This window comes from Coregonus clupeaformis, chromosome 21 (genome assembly GCF_020615455.1).
Source record: "Coregonus clupeaformis isolate EN_2021a chromosome 21, ASM2061545v1, whole genome shotgun sequence".
Classification (NCBI taxonomy): domain Eukaryota; kingdom Metazoa; phylum Chordata; class Actinopteri; order Salmoniformes; family Salmonidae; genus Coregonus; species Coregonus clupeaformis.
Window position 1 is genome coordinate 16,912,999 of NC_059212.1, and position 18,985 is coordinate 16,931,983.

Here is an 18,985-nt window from a genome sequence, read left to right on the forward strand (position 1 = left end):
CCTCCTGACAGAGCTGGTGTAACTGAGTCAGGTTTGTAGGCCTCCTTTTCAAATCTGCCCACAAATGTTCTATAGGATTGAGGTCAGGGCTTTGTGATGGCCACTCCAATACCTTGACTTTGTTGTCCTTAAGCCATTTTGCCACAACTTTGGAAGTATGCTTGGGGTCATTGTCCATTTGGAAGACCCATTTGCGACCAAGCTTTAACTTCCTGACTGATGTCTTGAGATGTTTCTTCAATATATCCAATCAAGTCTACATGAAAATTGCTAAAAAGCAACAAATTGGAAGTTTTGGAATGGCCTAGTCAAAGTCCAGACCTAATCCCAATTGAGATGTTGTGGCAGGACTTGAAATGAGCAGTTCGTGTTTGAAAACACACACGTCACTGAGTTAAAGCAGTTCTGCATGGAAGAGTGGGCAAAAATTCCTCCACAGCGACGTGAGAAACTGATCAACAACTACAGGAAGCATTTGGTTGGAGTCATTGCAGCTAAAGGTAGCACAACCAGTTATTGAGTGTAAGGGGGCAATTACTTTTTTTCACACAGGGGAATTGGGTGTTGCATAACTTTGTTTATGAAATAAATATGTAATTGTTGTGTTATTTGTTCACTTATGTTCCCTTTATCTGATATTAGGTTTTGGTTGAAGATCTGATAACATTCAGTATCACAAATATGCAAAAGTATAGAAAATTAGAAAGGGGGCAAATACTTTTTCATAGCACTGTGTATGTTTATATATATATATATATATATATATATATATATATATATATATATATATATATATATATATATATATATATTATACACAGTGGGGAAAAAAAGTATTTAGTCAGCCACCAATTGTGCAAGTTCTCCCACTTAAAAAGATGAGAGAGGCCTGTAATTTTCATCATAGGTACACGTCAACTATGACAGACAAAATGAGAAATGTTTTTCCAGAAAATCACATTGTAGGATTATTAATGAATTTATTTGCAAATTATGGTGGAAAATAAGTATTTGGTCAATAACAAAAGTTTCTCAATACTTTGTTATATACCCTTTGTTGGCAATGACACAGGTCAAACGTTTTCTGTAAGTCTTCACAAGGTTTTCACACACTGTTGCTGGTATTTTGGCCCATTCCTCCATGCAGATCTCCTCTAGAGCAGTGATGTTTTGGGGCTGTCGCTGGGCAACACGGACTTTCAACTCCCTCCAAAGATGTTTTATGGGGTTGAGATCTGGAGACTGGCTAGGCCACTCCAGGACCTTGAAATGCTTCTTACGAAGCCACTCCTTCGTTGCCCGGGCGGTGTGTTTGGGATCATTGTCATGCTGAAAGACCCAGCCACGTTTAATCTTCAATGCCCTTGCTGATGGAAGGAGGTTTTCACTCAAAATCTCACGATACATGGCCCCATTCATTCTTTCCTTTACACGGATCAGTCGTCCTGGTCCCTTTACAGAAAAACAGACCCAAAGCATGATGTTTCCACCCCCATGCTTCACAGTAGGTATGGTGTTCTTTGGATGCAACTCAGCATTCTTTGTCCTCCAAACACGACGAGTTGAGTTTTACCAAAAGTTCTATTTTGGTTTCATCTGACCATATGACATTCTCCCAATCCTCTTCTGGATCATCCAAATGCACTCTAGCAAACTTCAGACGGGCCTGGACATGTACTGGCTTAAGCAGGGGGACACATCTGCACTGCAGGATTTGAGTCCCTGGCGGCGTAGTGTGTTACTGATGGTAGGCTTTGTTACTTTGGTCCCAGCTCTCTGCAGGTCATTCACTAGGTCCCCCGTGTGGTTCTGGGATTTTTGCTCACCGTTCTTGTGATCATTTTGACCCCACGGGGTGAGATCTTGCGTGGAGCCCCAGATCAAGGGAGATTATCAGTGGTCTTGTATGTCTTCCATTTCCTAATAATTGCTCCCACAGTTGATTTCTTCAAACCAAGCTGCTTACCTATTGCAGATTCAGTCTTCCCAGCCTGGTGCAGGTCTACAATTTTGTTTCTGGTGTCCTTTGACAGCTCTTTGGTCTTGGCCATAGTGGAGTTTGGAGTGTGACTGTTTGAGGTTGTGGACAGGTGTCTTTTATACTGATAACAAGTTCAAACAGGTGCCATTAATACAGGTAACGAGTGGAGGACAGAGGAGCCTCTCAAAGAAGAAGTTACAGGTCTGTGAGAGCCAGAAATCTTGCTTGTTTGTAGGTGACCAAATACTTATTTTCCACCATCATTTGCAAATAAATTCATTAAAAATCCTACAATGTGATTTTCTGGAGAAAAAAATGCTCAATTTGTCTGTCATAGTTGACGTGTACCTATGATGAAAATTACAGGCCTCTCTCATCTTTTTAAGTGGGAGAACTTGTACAATTGATGGCTGACTAAATACTTTTTCCCCCCACTGTGTATATATATATATATTATCCTAGTGCCAAATAATTGATGAGTGTGGATTGTCTTTGAATAATGTAGACTGCATGTGAGATGTCAGACAATAGTGATGCATGGTTTGTTTACTAGTGTATGCATTGTTAAGGTTCTCCAATCTATGGTATAGCAGGGAATTCCCCATAACATATGTGTATGAATTAGTCATGTCTACACTACAAACAGAAAAAACACTGAAATGGTATGCAGTGATAGCTATCAGAAGTTTCCTTTTACTGTGTTGTTCAATGCAGAAACAGTCAGGTCCCAGGCTACTTGTAGGCCTTCACTGACATTCTGTAACATTCCCCTGTGGCAAACCTCCTTTAAGGGATGGTTGAGTCACTTCCATTTGAAATCCTCATGGACAATTTTAGTTCCTTCTCTAAACTGACTATGCTAGAAAATACCTCAACCCTGATGGTGAGGTGACTATACCTGTGTATTATTTTCTATGTTCACATGAGTATTGTAACATATATTCCTTTCCAGCTGCACTCCAACTCAGACAAAGGAGATGGCTCAGTCAGATACCTGCTGTCTGGAGAGGAGGCTGGTACAATATTTGTCATCGATGAGGTCACAGGGGACATCCATGCCACCAAGAGCCTGGACCGGGAGAAGAAGGGCCAGTATGTCTTACATGCCCAGGCCATCGATCGTTACACCAACAGATCTCTAGAGCCAGAGTCTGAATTCATTATCAAGGTCCAGGATGTCAACGACAACGCGCCCATGTTTCCAGATGGCCCATTTGCTGCTGCTGTTCCCGAGATGGCCGACGTTGGTAAGGTCGAATACTGAGAACATACTTTTAATTCGCTGGGTGCACCTGACTGGAGGCAGCCAGCTTTGTACCCTGATTGTGAGACCAGTCACACCATTGGCTGAGTCATCAGTATTGTTGCAGATCCCTGCTGCATCACAGAGGCAGTCAGGCATTGATGCACAACTCTGTAAATGGATTTTGACGGTCCCGATACATGATTTTGATCAATTGGGAGTGGCCTCACTTTATGCGATACAAAACACTCTGTGGTCTTTTTTTCATGTAGTTTTACAATAAGAAAACCTTGACAATATAGTGAGTTGTGCCACAGTATGTAAATGTAGTTTGTACTGTAGTCATGGCACATTGTACTTTAGTTGTATGGGTTTTGTGTGGAAATGCAGTACTGATACAACCTTTCCTTCCATGCAGGCACATCAGTGTTTCAGGTCACAGCCACAGATGCAGACGACCCCACCTATGGGAACAGTGCCAAGATTGTGTATAGCATACTGCAGGGACAGCCTTACTTCTCTGTGGATCCTAAAACCGGTGAGCTAACCAGCCTTTTACTTAACATTTACTGCAATATAACGCTGCATGTGTGAATTGTTTCTGCCAAGTGATAAATTAGCTTTGTTCTATTGTGTTTTATTGGGTGTTGATAGTTGAATTCAGGCTGTTAAGCTGTGAAATAGGATCAAAGTGCCTCATTATGATGTTTAACGACACTGCTGATTACAGAGCCAATAGCTCAAATTGTGTCTACTTTTAGAGATGGCTGCGGGTTTGAATTGGTCAAAATAAATGACACAGTCGAGGGAACAGCAACAGCATGCCTCTGTCTTCACAGAATCCTTAATGACGATATTTTAGTGTACAAAGTGCTATGTGAACGTCACAGGGTCCAGTGCCTTATAGTGCCAGAAAGCCCCACCCATCTGCTTTCTGCTATCACTCTGTCAGCGTACCTGACTTGAAGTGTCAGGTTTCACACCCAACATTTACCTAGGGTGTGACGTGTCACATTTTCTGGCCTATCCAGACAAAGAATCGATTTCATCTCCCTCTGAGCAACTAAGCCCAGCCTGGGACACGGCATTTTAAAGGTGGCAGTCTGGCGACTTCAGCAATCGTGGGTTTATCTCACTGTGATATTCTCAGCCGGATTTAGAGATCTCAACATGAAAAAATAATAAATACTTTCGTAAAATTTTAACCAAAACATGTTCTCTTGGTCATTGAGGAACGAAATCACTTAGTGCGTAAAGCTGAAGTTGTAACAAGTCTGCAGACATTCTAATGGCGTCTCTGCATCTCTCAGAGGAGGCTTGGCAGAAAATGCTCTGTCATCAGTTATATGAAATGGGGCCAAATTTGTACTATGATCATATTTATTTTACAGTTATAAGAAAGGTGAAATCTTATAGCAAGTCATTTATAATTTGATTGTTACTGTATTTAGAAATAATTTCAGTCATTTCAAACCCTATTCCCCCACTTTTGTTGAATAGGAAAATAATGATATATGATTTTAAATATTTAACAATGTACTTGAGCTTGTGTCTTCAAAAGTAAGTACACCTCAGAAATTTATAACTATTTTTACCAAAAAGGTGAGTTCCAGACCTTTCTAGAACTATGCAGCAATACTAGTTATTGTTTATGGCCATCTCATGAAAATATAAATTATCTTGGGTATGTCTATATAGGTGGAAATCTACATTTTGCAGTAACGTTCAAGAGGTTATTAATTCGGCATCAGTGTTACATGGTGTCAGGGAGTATTTCACCTAAGGAAGACATAAATGACATTAACTGACTTAAATAGGTAGGACTAATAACAATTACAAATAATTTGAATTTGAGAAGTCAAGTTACAGAAATGATGAAGAGAGAGTGGAAAATTTGAACTACTTTGCCCTGCAGGCCACATAGTTTTACCTGGTCACATAGTCAGCAAAAACCTCCTGGCCTTGGTTATTATATGCAATATGCCTGTGTATCCATACCATGATTCATGCCTTCTAAGCTTTGACAATGGCTTTAGTAATTGAAATTAATGGTGAAACAGCCATGTTCGTTTGCGATATTACAACAACTAAGAAGTTACTGCAAACAACAAACACGTTTTTTCCCCTCTGAGATCATTGCACGCGTGATAGAAGAGCACAATATGTACAGCAATGCTTTTTACCATAATGCGCGACTCCTCTCGGCAACAAAAACAATAACAACGGTGGTGAGGCAGCCAGTAGCTCTGTTTCCCCCAACTGCGGATTCCATTTATCGAAAAGGTATCAAGTATCAAAGGGATACAGTGGGGGGAAAAAGTATTTAGTCAGCCACCAATTGTGCATGTTCTCCCACTTAAAAAGATGCGAGAGGCCTGTCATTTTCATCATAGGTACACGTCAACTATGACAGACAAAATGAGAAAAAAATTCCAGAAAATCACATTGTAGGATTATTAATGAATTTATTTGCAAATTATGGTGGAAAATAAGTATTTGGTCAATAACAAAAGTTTCTCAATACTTTGTTATATACCCTTTGTTGGCAATGACACAGGTCAAACGTTTTCTGTAAGTCTTCACAAGGTTTTCACACACTGTTGCTGGTATTTTGGCCCATTCCTCCATGCAGATCTCCTCTAGAGCAGTGATGTTTTGGGGCTGTCGCTGGGCAACACGGACTTTCAACTCCCTCCAAAGATTTTCTATGGGGTTGAGATCTGGAGACTGGCTAGGCCACTACAGGACCTTGAAATGCTTTTTACGAAGCCACTCCTTCGTTGCCCGGACGGTGTGTTTGGGATCATTGTCATGCTGAAAGACCCAGCCACGTTTCATCTTCAATGCCCTTGCTGATGGAAGGACGTTTTCACTCAAAATGTCACGATACATGGCCCCATTCATTCTTTCCTTTACACGGATCTGTCGTCCTGGTCCCTTTACAGAAAAACAGCCCCAAAGCATGATGTTTCCACCCCCATGCTTCACAGTAGGTATGGTGTTCTTTGGATGCAACTCAGCATTCTTTGTCCTCCAAACACGACGAGTTGAGTTTTTTACCAAAAGTTATATTTTGGTTTCATCTGACCATCTGACCATATGACATTCTCCCAATCCTCTTCTGGATCATAGCAAACTTCAGACGGGCCTGGACATGTACTGGCTTAAGCAGGGGGACACGTCTGGCACTGCAGGATTTGAGTCCCTGGCGGCGTAGTGTTACTGATGGTAGGCTTTGTTACTTTGGTCCCAGCTCTCTGCAGGTCATTCACTAGGTCCCCCGTGTGGTTCTGGGATTTTGCTCACCGTTCTTGTGATCATTTTGACCCCAAGGGGTGAGATCTTGCGTGGAGCCCCAGATCGAGGGAGATTATCAGTGGTCTTGTATGTCTTCCATTTCCTAATAATTGCTCCTACAGTTGATTTCTTCAAACCAAGCTGCTTACCTATTGCAGATTCAGTCTTCCCAGCCTGGTGCAGGTCTACAATTTTGTTTCTGGTGTCCTTTGACAGCTCTTTGGTCTTGGCCATAGTGGAGTTTGGAGTGTGACTGTTTGAGGTTGTGGACAGGTGTCTTTTTATACTGATAACAAGTTCAAACAGGTGCCATTAATACAGGTAACGAGTGGAAAGAGGAGCCTCTTAAAGAAGAAGTTACAGGTCTGTGAGAGCCAGAAATGTTGCTTGTTTGTAGGTGACCAAATACTTATTTTCCACCATAATTTGCAAATAAATTCATTTAAAATCCTACAATGTGATTTTCTGGATTTTCTTCCTCAATTTGTCTGTCATAGTTGACGTGTACCTATGATGAAAATTACAGGCCTCTCTCATCTTTTTAAGTGGGAGAACTTGCACAATTGGTGGCTGACTAAATACTTTTTTTCCCCACTGTACCTGCCGACTGTTCTGTAGTCTAGCATTCTTAATCCCCCTTCGTCTCATTGTAAAAAGGCTCTCAGACATCTTGTTCTTTGCTTTGAAGACCTAAGAGAAATTAAAAAAGCCTTGAAGAATTGTTAAAAACATCCACCCAAGCAAAATACATCTTCTGTGAGGATGCTTTTCAAAGGATTCCACTCAATATCAATAGAGTTAGTTTAAAAATTGCTAAATGTTTGTGGCTGTGGTGTGTGTCTGTGCGTGCATGTGTGTGTGTGTGCGTTTGACAGAGATATACAGTATATACACTGAACAAAAATATAAACTCAACATGCAACAATTTGAAAGCTTTTACTGAGTTACAGTTAATATGAGGAAATCAGTCAATTGAAAAAAAATTACTAATTAAAGGTATGGGCGTGTATCAGAAAACCAGTCAGTATCTGGCGTGACCACCATTTGCCTCATGCAGCGTGACAGATCTCCTTTGCATAGAGTTGATCAGGTTGTTGATTGTGGCCTGTGGAATGTTGCCCCACTTCTCTTTAATAGCTATGCTAAGTTGCTGGATATTGTCTGGAACTGGAACATGCTGTCGTACACGTAAATCCAGAGCATCCCAACCATGCTCAATGGGTGACATGTCTGGTGAGTATGCAGGCCATGGAAGAACTTGGACATTTTCGGCTTCCAGGAATTGTGCACAGATCCTTGCGACATGGGACTGTGTATTATCATGCTGAAACATGAGGTGATGGCAGCGGATTAATGGCACGTCAATGGGCCTCAGGATCTCGTCACGGTATCTCTGTGCATTCAAATTGCCATCGATAAAATGCAATTGTGTTTGTTGTCCGTAGCTTATGCCTGCCCATACCATAACCCCACCGCCACCATGGGGCACTCTGTTCACAACGTTGACATCAGAAAACCGCTCGCCCACATGACGCCATACATGCTGGCAGTTGAAACTGGGATTCATCCGTGAATTGCACACTTCTCTAGTGTGCCAGTGGCCATTGAAGGTGAGCCTTTGCCCACTGATGTCAGTTACGACGCCAAACTGCAGTCATGTCAAGACCCTGGTGAGGACGACGCGCACGCATATGAGCTTCCCTGAGACGGTTTCTGACAGTTTGTGCAGAAATTCTTCAGTTGTTTCATCAACTGTCCTGGTTACTGGTCTCAGACGATCCTGCAGGTGAAGAAGCCGGATGTGGAGGTCCTGGGCTGGCATGGTTGCAAGTGGTCTGCGGTTGTGAGGCCGGTTGGACGTACAGACAAATTCTCTAAAACGACGTTGGAGGCGGCTTATGGTAGAGAAATTCAGTTCTCTGTCAACAGCTCTGGTGGACATTCCTGCAGTCAGCATGCCAATTGCATGCTCCCTCAAAACTTGAGACATCTGTGGGATTGTGTTGTGTGACAAAACTGCACATTTTAGAGTGGCCTTTTATTGTCCCCAGCACAAGGTGCACCTGTGTAATGATCATGCTGTTTAATCAGCTTCTTGATATGCCACACCTGTCAGATGGATGTATTATCTTGGCAAAGGAGAAATGCTCACTAACAGGGATGTAAACAAATATGTGCACAACATTTCAGAGAAATAAGGTTTTTGTATGTATGGAACATTTCTGGGACCAACACTTTACATGTTGCGTTTATATTTTTGTTCAGTATATATAGTTAAAGAGAACAAAGTGTAAAGATGGAGATAAGTGGATGTCTTTACTTGAACAGTATGTCAATGTGTTTCAAGAAAGCAGAGTGAATCTGGCAGTAAGACTATTGTGACAGTGTAGTATTTACCATCTGTCAATACTCAAGATGGTGGTCCTAGCCATGTTCTGGTCACATTTGCTCAAGTGCTATTGACACACATCGACCACATGTCATGAATGCAACCAAGCAACGGCATTACCATTATAATAGGTCTAGTTTTGTCATTTTATCATATCAACAGTATGTTTCATTGATGTCCATGTTGCACTGCTCGGCTACTTGAGAAAGTGGTCCTGATTAAAGGCGTAGCTGAACCCTGGCTATGTTTAACTGTAGGGTGTCCAGATCTGTTATTATACTGTCTGTTTGATAAAGGTCCATGTTGCGCTGCTCGGCTACTTGTGTGAGTGGTCCTGATTTGGTTTAAGGCAGAGCTTTGAAGTAGCCTGGCTGGGTTGTGACTGTTCCAGCTGCAGTGCATCCTGATCCTGGGCCATGGCCATGGCAATGCCAGCTGTTCCTGTCTCTCTCCAGCAACTCATTGGGGCCCCATCAGCAGACTGGCCCAGGAGACCTAGTCACTCAGCCCACAGTCAACCCAGAGTCAGACCAGTTACAGATCAGAATCAGAGCTGCCTCTACACTACAGTCATGTGTCTGTGATCAGGAAGTGAGGTGTTCAGCTCCTGACCAATGATCATCAATCACACACGCGCATGCACGTGAACGCCCTAAAGGCACACATGCACACACACATGCAGGGTTGTGTAGGTTACTTTCAAATCAAATACAATTGAATTGGTCACGTACACATATTTAGCAGATTTTATTGCAGGTGTAGCGAAATGCTTATGTTTCTAGCGCCAACAGAGCAGTGTACCTAACAATAAAAAACAATACACACAAATCCCAAAAATAAAATGAATTAAATTAAGAAACATTAGAACGAGCAATGTCAGAGTCCGGAATAAAAATATATTCAGTGCCTTCAGAAAGTATTCACACCCCTTCACTTTTTCCAAATGTTGTTGTGTTACAGCCTGAATTTAAAATTTATTATTTTTTTGTCACTGGCCTAAACACAATACCTCATAATGTAAAAGTGGAATTATGTTTTTTAAAATGTTTACACATTTATTAAAAATTAAAAGCTGAAATGTTGTGAGTCAATAAATATTCAACCCCTTTGTTATGGCAAGCCTAAATAAGTTCAGGAGTAAAGATTTGCTTAACAAGTCACATAATAAGTTGCATGGACAATATTAGTGTTTAACATGATATGCTTGTAATAATTAAGGACTGGGGAGCTTTTAAGTATAAAAAAGAAACGTAATGGAGCTAAGCACATGCAAAATCCTAGAGGAAAACATGGTTCAGTCTGCTTTCTACCAGACACTGGGAGATGAATTCACCTTTCTGCAGGACAATAACCTAAAACACAAGGCCAAATCTAGTTGCTTACCAAGAAGACAGTGAATGAGTGGCCTAGTTACAGTTTTGAATGAAATCTACTTGAGAATCTATGGCAAGACCTGAAAATGGTTATCTAGCAATGATCATCAAGCAATTTGACAGAACTTGAAGAACTTAGAAAATAATAATGAGCAAATGTTGCACAATCCAGGTGTGGAAAGCTCATAGAGACTTACCCAGAAAGCTGTAATTGCTGTCAAAGGTGCTTCTACAAAGTATTGACTCAGGGGTGTGAATACTTATGTAAATTAGATATGTCTGTTTCACTTATGGGGTATTGTGTGTAGATGGGTGAGAAAAAATAAATGTTGAATTCAGGCTGTAACACAACAAAATGTGGAATAAGTCAAGGGCTATGAATACTTTCTGAAGGCACTGTATATATGTATAATGGTGTGTATAGACAGTATGGACTGTATATTAATAGGAAAGGTGTGTACAGCAGTAGTTATATAGGATGAGCCTTGACTAGAATACAGTATTTACTGTACGTAAACATTATTCAAGTGACCAGTGTTCAATAACTATGTATATAGGGCAGCAGTCTATAAGGTGCAGGGTAGAGTACCGGGTGGTAGCCGGCTAGTAACAGTGATTAAGTTCAGGGCAGGGTACTGGGCGGAGGCCGGCTAGTGGTGACTATTTAAAAGTCTGATGGCCTGGAGATAGAAGCAGTTTCTCAGTCTCTTGGTCCCAGCTTTGATGCACCTGTACTGTCTCCTCCTTTTAGATGGTAGCAGGGTGAACAGGCCATGGGTTGGGTGGCTGAGGTCATTGATGATCTTACATTTTACATTTTAGTCATTTATCTTGTTGGCCTTCCTGTGACACCGGGTGCTGTATTACTCCTGGAGGGCAGGCAGTTTGCCCACGGTGATGCATTGGGCTGACCACACCACCCCCTGGCGAGCCCTGCGGTTGCGGATGGTGCAATTGATGTACCAGGCTGTGATACAGCCCAATCAGGATGCTCTCAATGGTGCATCTGTAGAAGTTTGTAAGGGTCTTAGGGGCCAAGCCACATTTCTTCAGCCTCCTGAGATTGAAGAGGTGCTGTTATGCTTTCTCCACCACGCTGTCTGTTTGAATGGAACATTTCAGGTTTTCAATTGAACTCAAAGATTTTCACCTTCTCCACTGTGGCCCCGTCGATGTGGATGGGGGCGTACTCTCTCTGCTGTCTCCTGAAGTCCACGATCAGCTCCTTCATTTTGTTGACATGGAGGGAGAGGTTATTTTCCTGGCACCACTCCGCCAGGGCCCTCACCTCCTCCCTGTAAACTGTCTCGTCGTTGTTGGTTATCAGGCCTACCACTGTTGTGTCATCAGCAAACTTGATGATTGAGCTGGAGACCTGCATGGCCACTCAGTCATGGGTGAACCGGGAGTACAGGAGGGGGCTGAGCACACACCCTTGTGGGGCCCTCGTATAGAGCCTCAGCGTGGCGGAGGTCTTGTTGCCTACCTTCACCACCTGGGGTCGGCCCGTCATAAAGTCCAGGACCCAGTTGCACAGGAAGGGGTTCAGACCCAGGGCCACAAGCTTAGTGATGAGCTTGGAGGGTACTATGGTGTTGAAGGCTGAGCTGTAATCGATGAACAGCATTCTTACATAGGTATTCCTCTTGTCCAGGTGGGATAGGGCAGTGTGCAGTGTGATGGCGATTGTGTCATCCGTGGACCAGTTGGGGCGGTATGCAAATTGTAGTGGGTCTAGGGTGTCGGGTAAGGTGGAGGTGATGTGATCCTTAACTAGCCTCTCAAATCACTTCATGATGACAGAAGTGAGTGCTATGGGATGATAGTCATTTAGTTCAGTTATCTTCACTTTTTTGGGTACAGGAACAAGGGTGGGCATCTAGAAGCAAGTGGGGACAACAAACTGGTATAGGGAGAGATTGAATATGTCGGGAAACACTCCAGCCAGCTGGTCTGCACATGCTCTGAGGACTCGGCTTGGGCCACAAAGTCACTAGTTACAGCCTTCCGAGGGTTAACACTTTATAAATGTAATCCGTTACAGTTACTAGTTACCTGTCCAAAATTGCAATCAGTAAAGTAACTTTTTGATTTTTTTTAAGTATCTGTAATCTGATTACAATATTCTTGCTGGTAATGTAACTGATTACAGTTGTTTTGTGAGTTACTCCCCAACCCCATATGCACGTGTGTACATATAAACGCACACACACATTTTTTACATTTTAAATTTTTAGTCATTTAGCAGACGCTCTTAACCAGAGCGACTTACAGTTAGTGCATAAATTTTTTTTTTTCATACCCCCTGTGGGAATCGAACCCACAGCGTTGCAAACGCCATGCTCTATCAACTGAGCTACATCACACACACACACACAATAATTGGACAATAATTGGACATTAAATATGAAGCATCTCTTCTGTCAAATCGAGCCTGATACGGCTGTAAAACGTTCCATTGTTAGCATGATCAATCTGACATTGATTAGGTGCTCAAATAAAAGGCCTGAGAGGATTTGATACTTAAACAGTGTGAACAGTGTACCTGTATCTTCCAATAGACAACAAAAGTATGGCAGGAAATATTGATGACTAGAGTAAATAAAAGACCCAGATGAATATTTTATGATAAGACTCTGCATTTAATGATAACCCATCCCTTATCTGACTAACATAACTACAGTAAGCTACTGTATCAATTTTAATGTGAGCAGGGATTATAAAACAATTCACTTTTGATCAATTGAAGGAAGTGCATGCTGTCTTTTGGACTTAATTGATATTAACAGTCTGACAGTCAGTCTTCTTTTAAAAGATGTAGTTCATTCATCACCCACCCACTCCAATGAAGCTAGCCATCTGGCCAAGCACAATACAGTCATACTGAGCTAAACTGTATGTTTGAACTTTTCTTTCATGAAATGCTGTAACAGAAACAATGGGCAAATTTCTGACAGTTTGTACGTAATATTATATTATTTTTTATCAGATTACACCAGAATATGCATTAGCAAATGTCAACTTTGCATCAGTCATTGGTGTTGTTGTCACTGTATAATGAGCAACATGCCTGAACTCTGGATGGACTTGGCTAAATGAGCAGAGCATTCATTGTCTACTCTTCAGAGGATCCAGAGGAGAAGGGACTGTTGTACGGTAGTTTGGCTGTGCCTCAAAGGAGAGGAGAAGAGACTACAGTATTGGCTGTACCTCTGAGAGTCCCTGGGTCAAGAGCAAAGTCAAAGACATCCCATCACATCACCCACTCTGGCTGGTCCTGAGAGCTGAGGGAGAATGACTGGGGAATGCCAAGGTCAACAGGAAAGCAAGCAACACAACAACATGGCCCTAACAGCCTTTTATCCCTTGTCACAGTGGCACTACATTGTTTCCCTAGAATGAGAATGGAAGCTAAAGGAATTGGTTCCATGGTCAGGCCTTAACCCTGACAGAATGAGAATGGAGAGAGACAGAGAAGTATAATCCATTTGCTGAATTCTGTAATTTGGTCGGGCTAAATTCAGTGTTTCCATGTTCAGGCATTTTTTTCTTCTTTAACCGGCTGAACACTAATAGGCTTTTTAGCATTATTGTGCTTTTGGTGTGTTGACAGCTGAACTTACTTGTCCAGGCAGGTGGTTTGTGGCCACAGTGTGTTTGGTGCAATCTCTATAACATTCTCTGGGGTTGAGGTATCTGTTAGCATTTTTTTCTTTCTCTCATTTTCTCACATGGATTCATTTGTTAAAGGACAGGAAGACATTTATTGTGCATTCAGTGGCAGAGTATTTTAGTTTCTGAAAGGCAACCCTGTGGATTGTTGCCAATAAGATACACCACAGCATTGGCCAGGTTTTCTCTTTTTTTGTTTTGTTACTGCGGCCTTGGGAGGCTGTATTTCAGTGCCTTCATGGTTTTAAAAGCACTTGAAATACACTGCTCAAAAAAATAAAGGGAACACTTAAACAACACAATGTAACTCCAAGTCAATCACACTTCTGTGAAATCAAACTGTCCACTTAGGAAGCAACACTGATTGACAATACATTTCACATGCTGTTGTGCAAATGGAATAGACAACAGGTGGAAATTATAGGCAATTAGCAAGACACCCCCAATAAAGGACTGGTTTTGCAGGTGGTGACCACAGACCACTTCTCAGTTCCTATGCTTCCTGGCTGATGTTTTGGTCACTTTTGAATGCTGGCGGTGCTTTCACTCTAGTGGTAGCATGAGACGGAGTCTACAACCCACACAAGTGGCTCAGGTAGTGCAGCTCATCCAGGATGGCACATCAATGCGAGCTGTGGCAAGAAGGTTTGCTGTGTCTGTCAGCGTAGTGTCCAGAGCATGGTGGCGCTACCAGGAGACAGGCCAGTACATCAGGAGACGTGGAGGAGGCCGTAGGAGGGCAACAACCCAGCAGCAGGACTGCTACCTCCGCCTTTGTGCAAGGAGGAGCAGGAGGAGCACTGCCAGAGCTCTGCAAAATGACCTCCAGCAGGCCACAAATGTGCATGTGTCTGCTCAAACGGTCAGAAACAGACTCCATGAGGGTGGTATGAGGGCCCGACGTCCACAGGTGGGGGTTGTGCTTACAGCCCAACACCGTGCAGGACGTTTGGCATTTGCCAGAGAACACCAAGATTGACAAATTCGCCACTGGCGCCCTGTGCTCTTCATAGATGAAAGTAGGTTCACACTGAGCACGTGACAGACGTGACAGAGTCTGGAAACGCGGTGGAGAACGTTCTGCTGCCTGCAACATCCTCCAGCATGACCGGTTTGGCGGTGGGTCAGTCATGGTGTGGGGTGGCATTTCTTTGGGGGGCCGCACAGCCCTCCATGTGCTCGCCAGAGGTAGCCTGACTGCCATTAGGTACCGAGATGAGATCCTCAGACCCCTTGTGAGACCATATGCTGGTGCGGTTGGCCCTGGGTTCCTCCTAATGCAAGACAATGCTAGACCTCATGTGGCTGGAGTGTGTCAGCAGTTCCTGCAAGAGGAAGGCATTGATGCTATGGACTGGCCCGCCCGTTCCCCAGACCTGAATCCAATTGAGCACATCTGGGACATCATGTCTCGCTCCATCCACCAACGCCACGTTGCACCACAGACTGTCCAGGAGTTGGCGGATGCTTTAGTCCAGGTCTGGAGGAGATCCCTCAGGAGACCATCCGCCACCTCATCAGGAGCATGCCCAGGCGTTGTAGGGAGGTCATACAGGCACGTGGAGGCCACACACACTACTGAGCCTCATTTTGACTTGTTTTAAGGACATTACATCAAAGTTGGATCAGCCTGTAGTGTGGTTTTCCACTTTAATTTTGAGGGTGACTCCAAATCCAGACCTCCATGGGTTGATAAATTTGATTTCCATTGATAATTTTTGTGTGATTTTGTTGTCAGCACATTCAGCTATGTAAAGAAAAAAAGTATTTAATAAGATTATTTCATTCATTCAGATCTAGGATGTGTTATTTTAGTGTTCCCTTTATTTTTTTGAGCATTGTATAAGAAAAAGGGAGGTTACATAAGGTAAAAAGCAGACTGATGAAACCACTACAATATGTGTAGGACTATAAAATAAATTCTAAGGAGTCTTCATCCATACAGTCTTTGGAGTGGAGCCGTTTCACGCAAATGCTCTAAAACTCATTCTCCTTTAAACCCAATGTTCTGAGGATACATATCCTGCTCGTTGGTTGAACATAGGCTATGTTTGTTTATTGAATGTCACTGTACTTTCACCTAATGTTACCCCATCTCAAAAGCTTTGGAATTGACCTTCTTTGAGACGAGTCGTCTTACTGCAATCTTTGTGACCCATGTGATCCCGATAACTGACAAAAACCTGAGTGTTCCAGGAGAACCAGTTAACCCCTGAACCGCCACCGTGTGACACCACACAGAGTTAACTGTGGCATGTCAGACCCTGTGTGCCACCGTTTAGCCATGGTTGTTCCAGCCGATGTTCCACCAAGGACATCTTGCTTACAGTACTGAGTGAGCTATGCCCTGACTGTTTTCCCTGTGGCCTCCCTCTCGTACAGGTGTATGATGTACAGTATGGTCAATCTGTTCTGTTTTCCTGCTAGCCCTTGTTCAGTCTTCAGGGTAAGATTAGGGCAGATGGCACTCTCCTTTGTAACGCTGTGAAGCGAGTAATGCAGCATAGCAGAGCCTCTGGCCAGAGCACAGTGTTTAGGTGTGGGTCAAGCTGAGAGGAGAGGAGGGAGGAGAGAAGGAGGGGGTGGCGTGCTGATAGTTCAGAGAGGGGCAAGGCAAGGCAAGCTTACTTATGTGTTAGCATATCAAATAGCGCAGGGTTCCCCAACAAGTCTTATAAAAAAAAAAATTAAAAAAATGTTTTTTTCATTGTTGGACATAATAGATTGTAAAAACACCAGGAAATCAGCTGCAAGCGATTTTAATTTAAGAAATCTGTTCCCAAGCATAGTAGAGTATGTATGAAAAATGTATGCACTCACTAACTGTAAGTCGCTCTGGATAAGAGCGTCTGCTAAATGACTAAAATGTAAAATGTAGAGAGACACATGATCTTATACCAATGCAAGCAAGGTTTGAAATGATTATGTTGTAGTCAAACATTATATCTGTTTGGGCTTCTTGTGCTCAATTTGTAGTCTACAAATTATTTGTAATTATGTTTACATTTTAATCATTTAGCAGGAGCTCTTATTCAGAGCGACTTATTATGCGCAATTAGGGTTAAGTGCCTTGCTCACGGGCACATCTACAGCTTTTTCACCTAGTCGGCTCGGGGATTCAAACCAGTGACCAGTTACTGGCCCAACGCTCTTAACCGCTAGGCTACCTGCCGATCATGTCTATTCCGGCCCCCCGACCATCCGTTCAAGAAAAAAATCGGCCCGCGGCTGAATCTAGTTGATGATCCCTGAAATAGGGTGGAGATGGGAGTACATTCCAGAAGGACAAACATCTCTGCAGCACTCCACCAATCAGGCCTTTATGGTAGAGTGGCCAGACGGAACCCACTCCTCAGCAAAAGGCACATGACAGCCTGCTTGGAATTTGCTAAAAAGGCACCTAAAGGACTCTCAGACCATGAGAAACAAGATTATCTGGTCTGATGAAACAAAGATAGAACTCTTTGGCCTGAATGCCAAGCGTCACGTCTGGAGGAAACCTGGCACCATCCCTACAGTGAAGCATGGTGGTGGCAGCATCATGCTGTGGGGATGTTTTTCAGCGGCAGGGACTGGGAAACTAGTCAGGATCGAGGGAAAGATGAACAGAGCCAAGTACAGAGAGATCCTTGATGAAAACCTGCTCCAGAGCGCTCAGGACCTCAGACTCGGGTGATGGTTCACCTTCCAACAGGACAACGACCCTAAGCACACAGCCAAGACAAAGCAGGAGTGGCTTTGGGACAAGTCTCTGAATGTCCTTGAGTGGCCCAGCCAGAGCCTGGACTTGAACCCGATTGAACATCTCTGGAGAGAGCTGAAAATAGCTGTGCAGCAACACTCCCCATCCAACCTGACAGAGCTTGAGAAGATCTGCAGAGAAGAATAGGAGAAACTCCCCAAATACAGGTGAGCCAAGCTTGTAGCGTCATACCCAAGAACGCTCGAGGCTGTAATCGCTGGCAAAGGTGCGTCAACAAAGTACTGAGTAAAGGGTCTGAATACTTATGTAAATGTGTTATTTCTGTTTTTGTATTTCAAATACATTTGCAAAAATGTCTAAAAACCAGTTTTTGCTTCGTCATTATGGGGTATTGTGTGTAGAAAACTATTTAATCCATTTTAGAATAAGGCTGTAACCTAATAAAATGTGGAAAAATTCAAAGAGTCTGATTACTTTCCGAATGCACCGTAGGTGTGAAAGTATGATGATGAAGACATGAGGGGATTTGGCGAACACGGTATTAAAGCTGGTTGTAATTCTGGCTGAATTTGTCAACCGTTTATAATTGATTTCCTAAGGTGAAGTACGTGAAACCCAATTTGAGGAAATCAATGTTCCTCCTCCTGTACAACAAGTCAGGCGGTCTTTTCCTGCCTTCATCCTTATCACATTTGTGACATACAGTACTGTGAATAAAAGTGACCGGCATCTCTAACTCATCCAAGATTGGATTGATGCTATGGAGGAGGAATCTCTCTGATTGTCTATTGTCAATACATACAGTATCTCTCCTAACAGACATTTATGGATATTAGTGTGATATAAAGAGCCTTCTTGTCTTGCCATCCAGGTGTCATCAGGACAGCCCTATCCAACATGGACAGAGAGGCCAGGGAGCGCTACTCTGTGGTGGTCCAAGCCAAAGACATGGCCGGCTCGGTGGGTGGGTTGTCAGGCTCCACCACCGTCAATGTCACTCTGACAGACGTCAACGACAATCCTCCCAAATTCCCCCAGAGTATGTACACAGACGTCTGTTTGTTCGTTTTTCTACCTCAATATTTGTCCTTACATATTGATTCTCTACTGTAATAAAACATAGGATTTAAACAGCACTATATCGAACACTATATAGGTTTTAAAACACTAAGATGTTTGTACTGTAAGTAATGCACCATAGAAATTGAATCTTAGAATCAGTGATTCTATTTCTGTGTACTGCACAGCCAAATGTTACTTTTAAATAAAACTCCCCAAGTTGTAGCTTTATAGTAGATGTTTGTTAATGCAGGGGTGGCTGTAAGTG

At 42.9% G+C, this 18,985-nt stretch overlaps 1 protein-coding gene across 4 annotated transcripts in view; it reads left to right on the plus strand.

Annotated features, from left to right (window-relative positions):
- The window catches only part of cdh18a (cadherin 18, type 2a), a 69,225-nt gene that overhangs the window by 39,141 nt on the left and 11,099 nt on the right, over positions 1 to 18,985 (plus strand). For all 4 annotated transcript variants that reach the window (XM_041842119.1, XM_041842121.1, XM_041842118.1 and 1 more), the window contains 3 exons: positions 2,934 to 3,228; positions 3,643 to 3,762; positions 18,530 to 18,697. In XM_041842119.1, the coding sequence (XP_041698053.1) occupies positions 2,934 to 3,228; positions 3,643 to 3,762; positions 18,530 to 18,697 (583 nt within the window). The remainder of the gene's footprint in view (positions 1 to 2,933; positions 3,229 to 3,642; positions 3,763 to 18,529; positions 18,698 to 18,985) is intronic.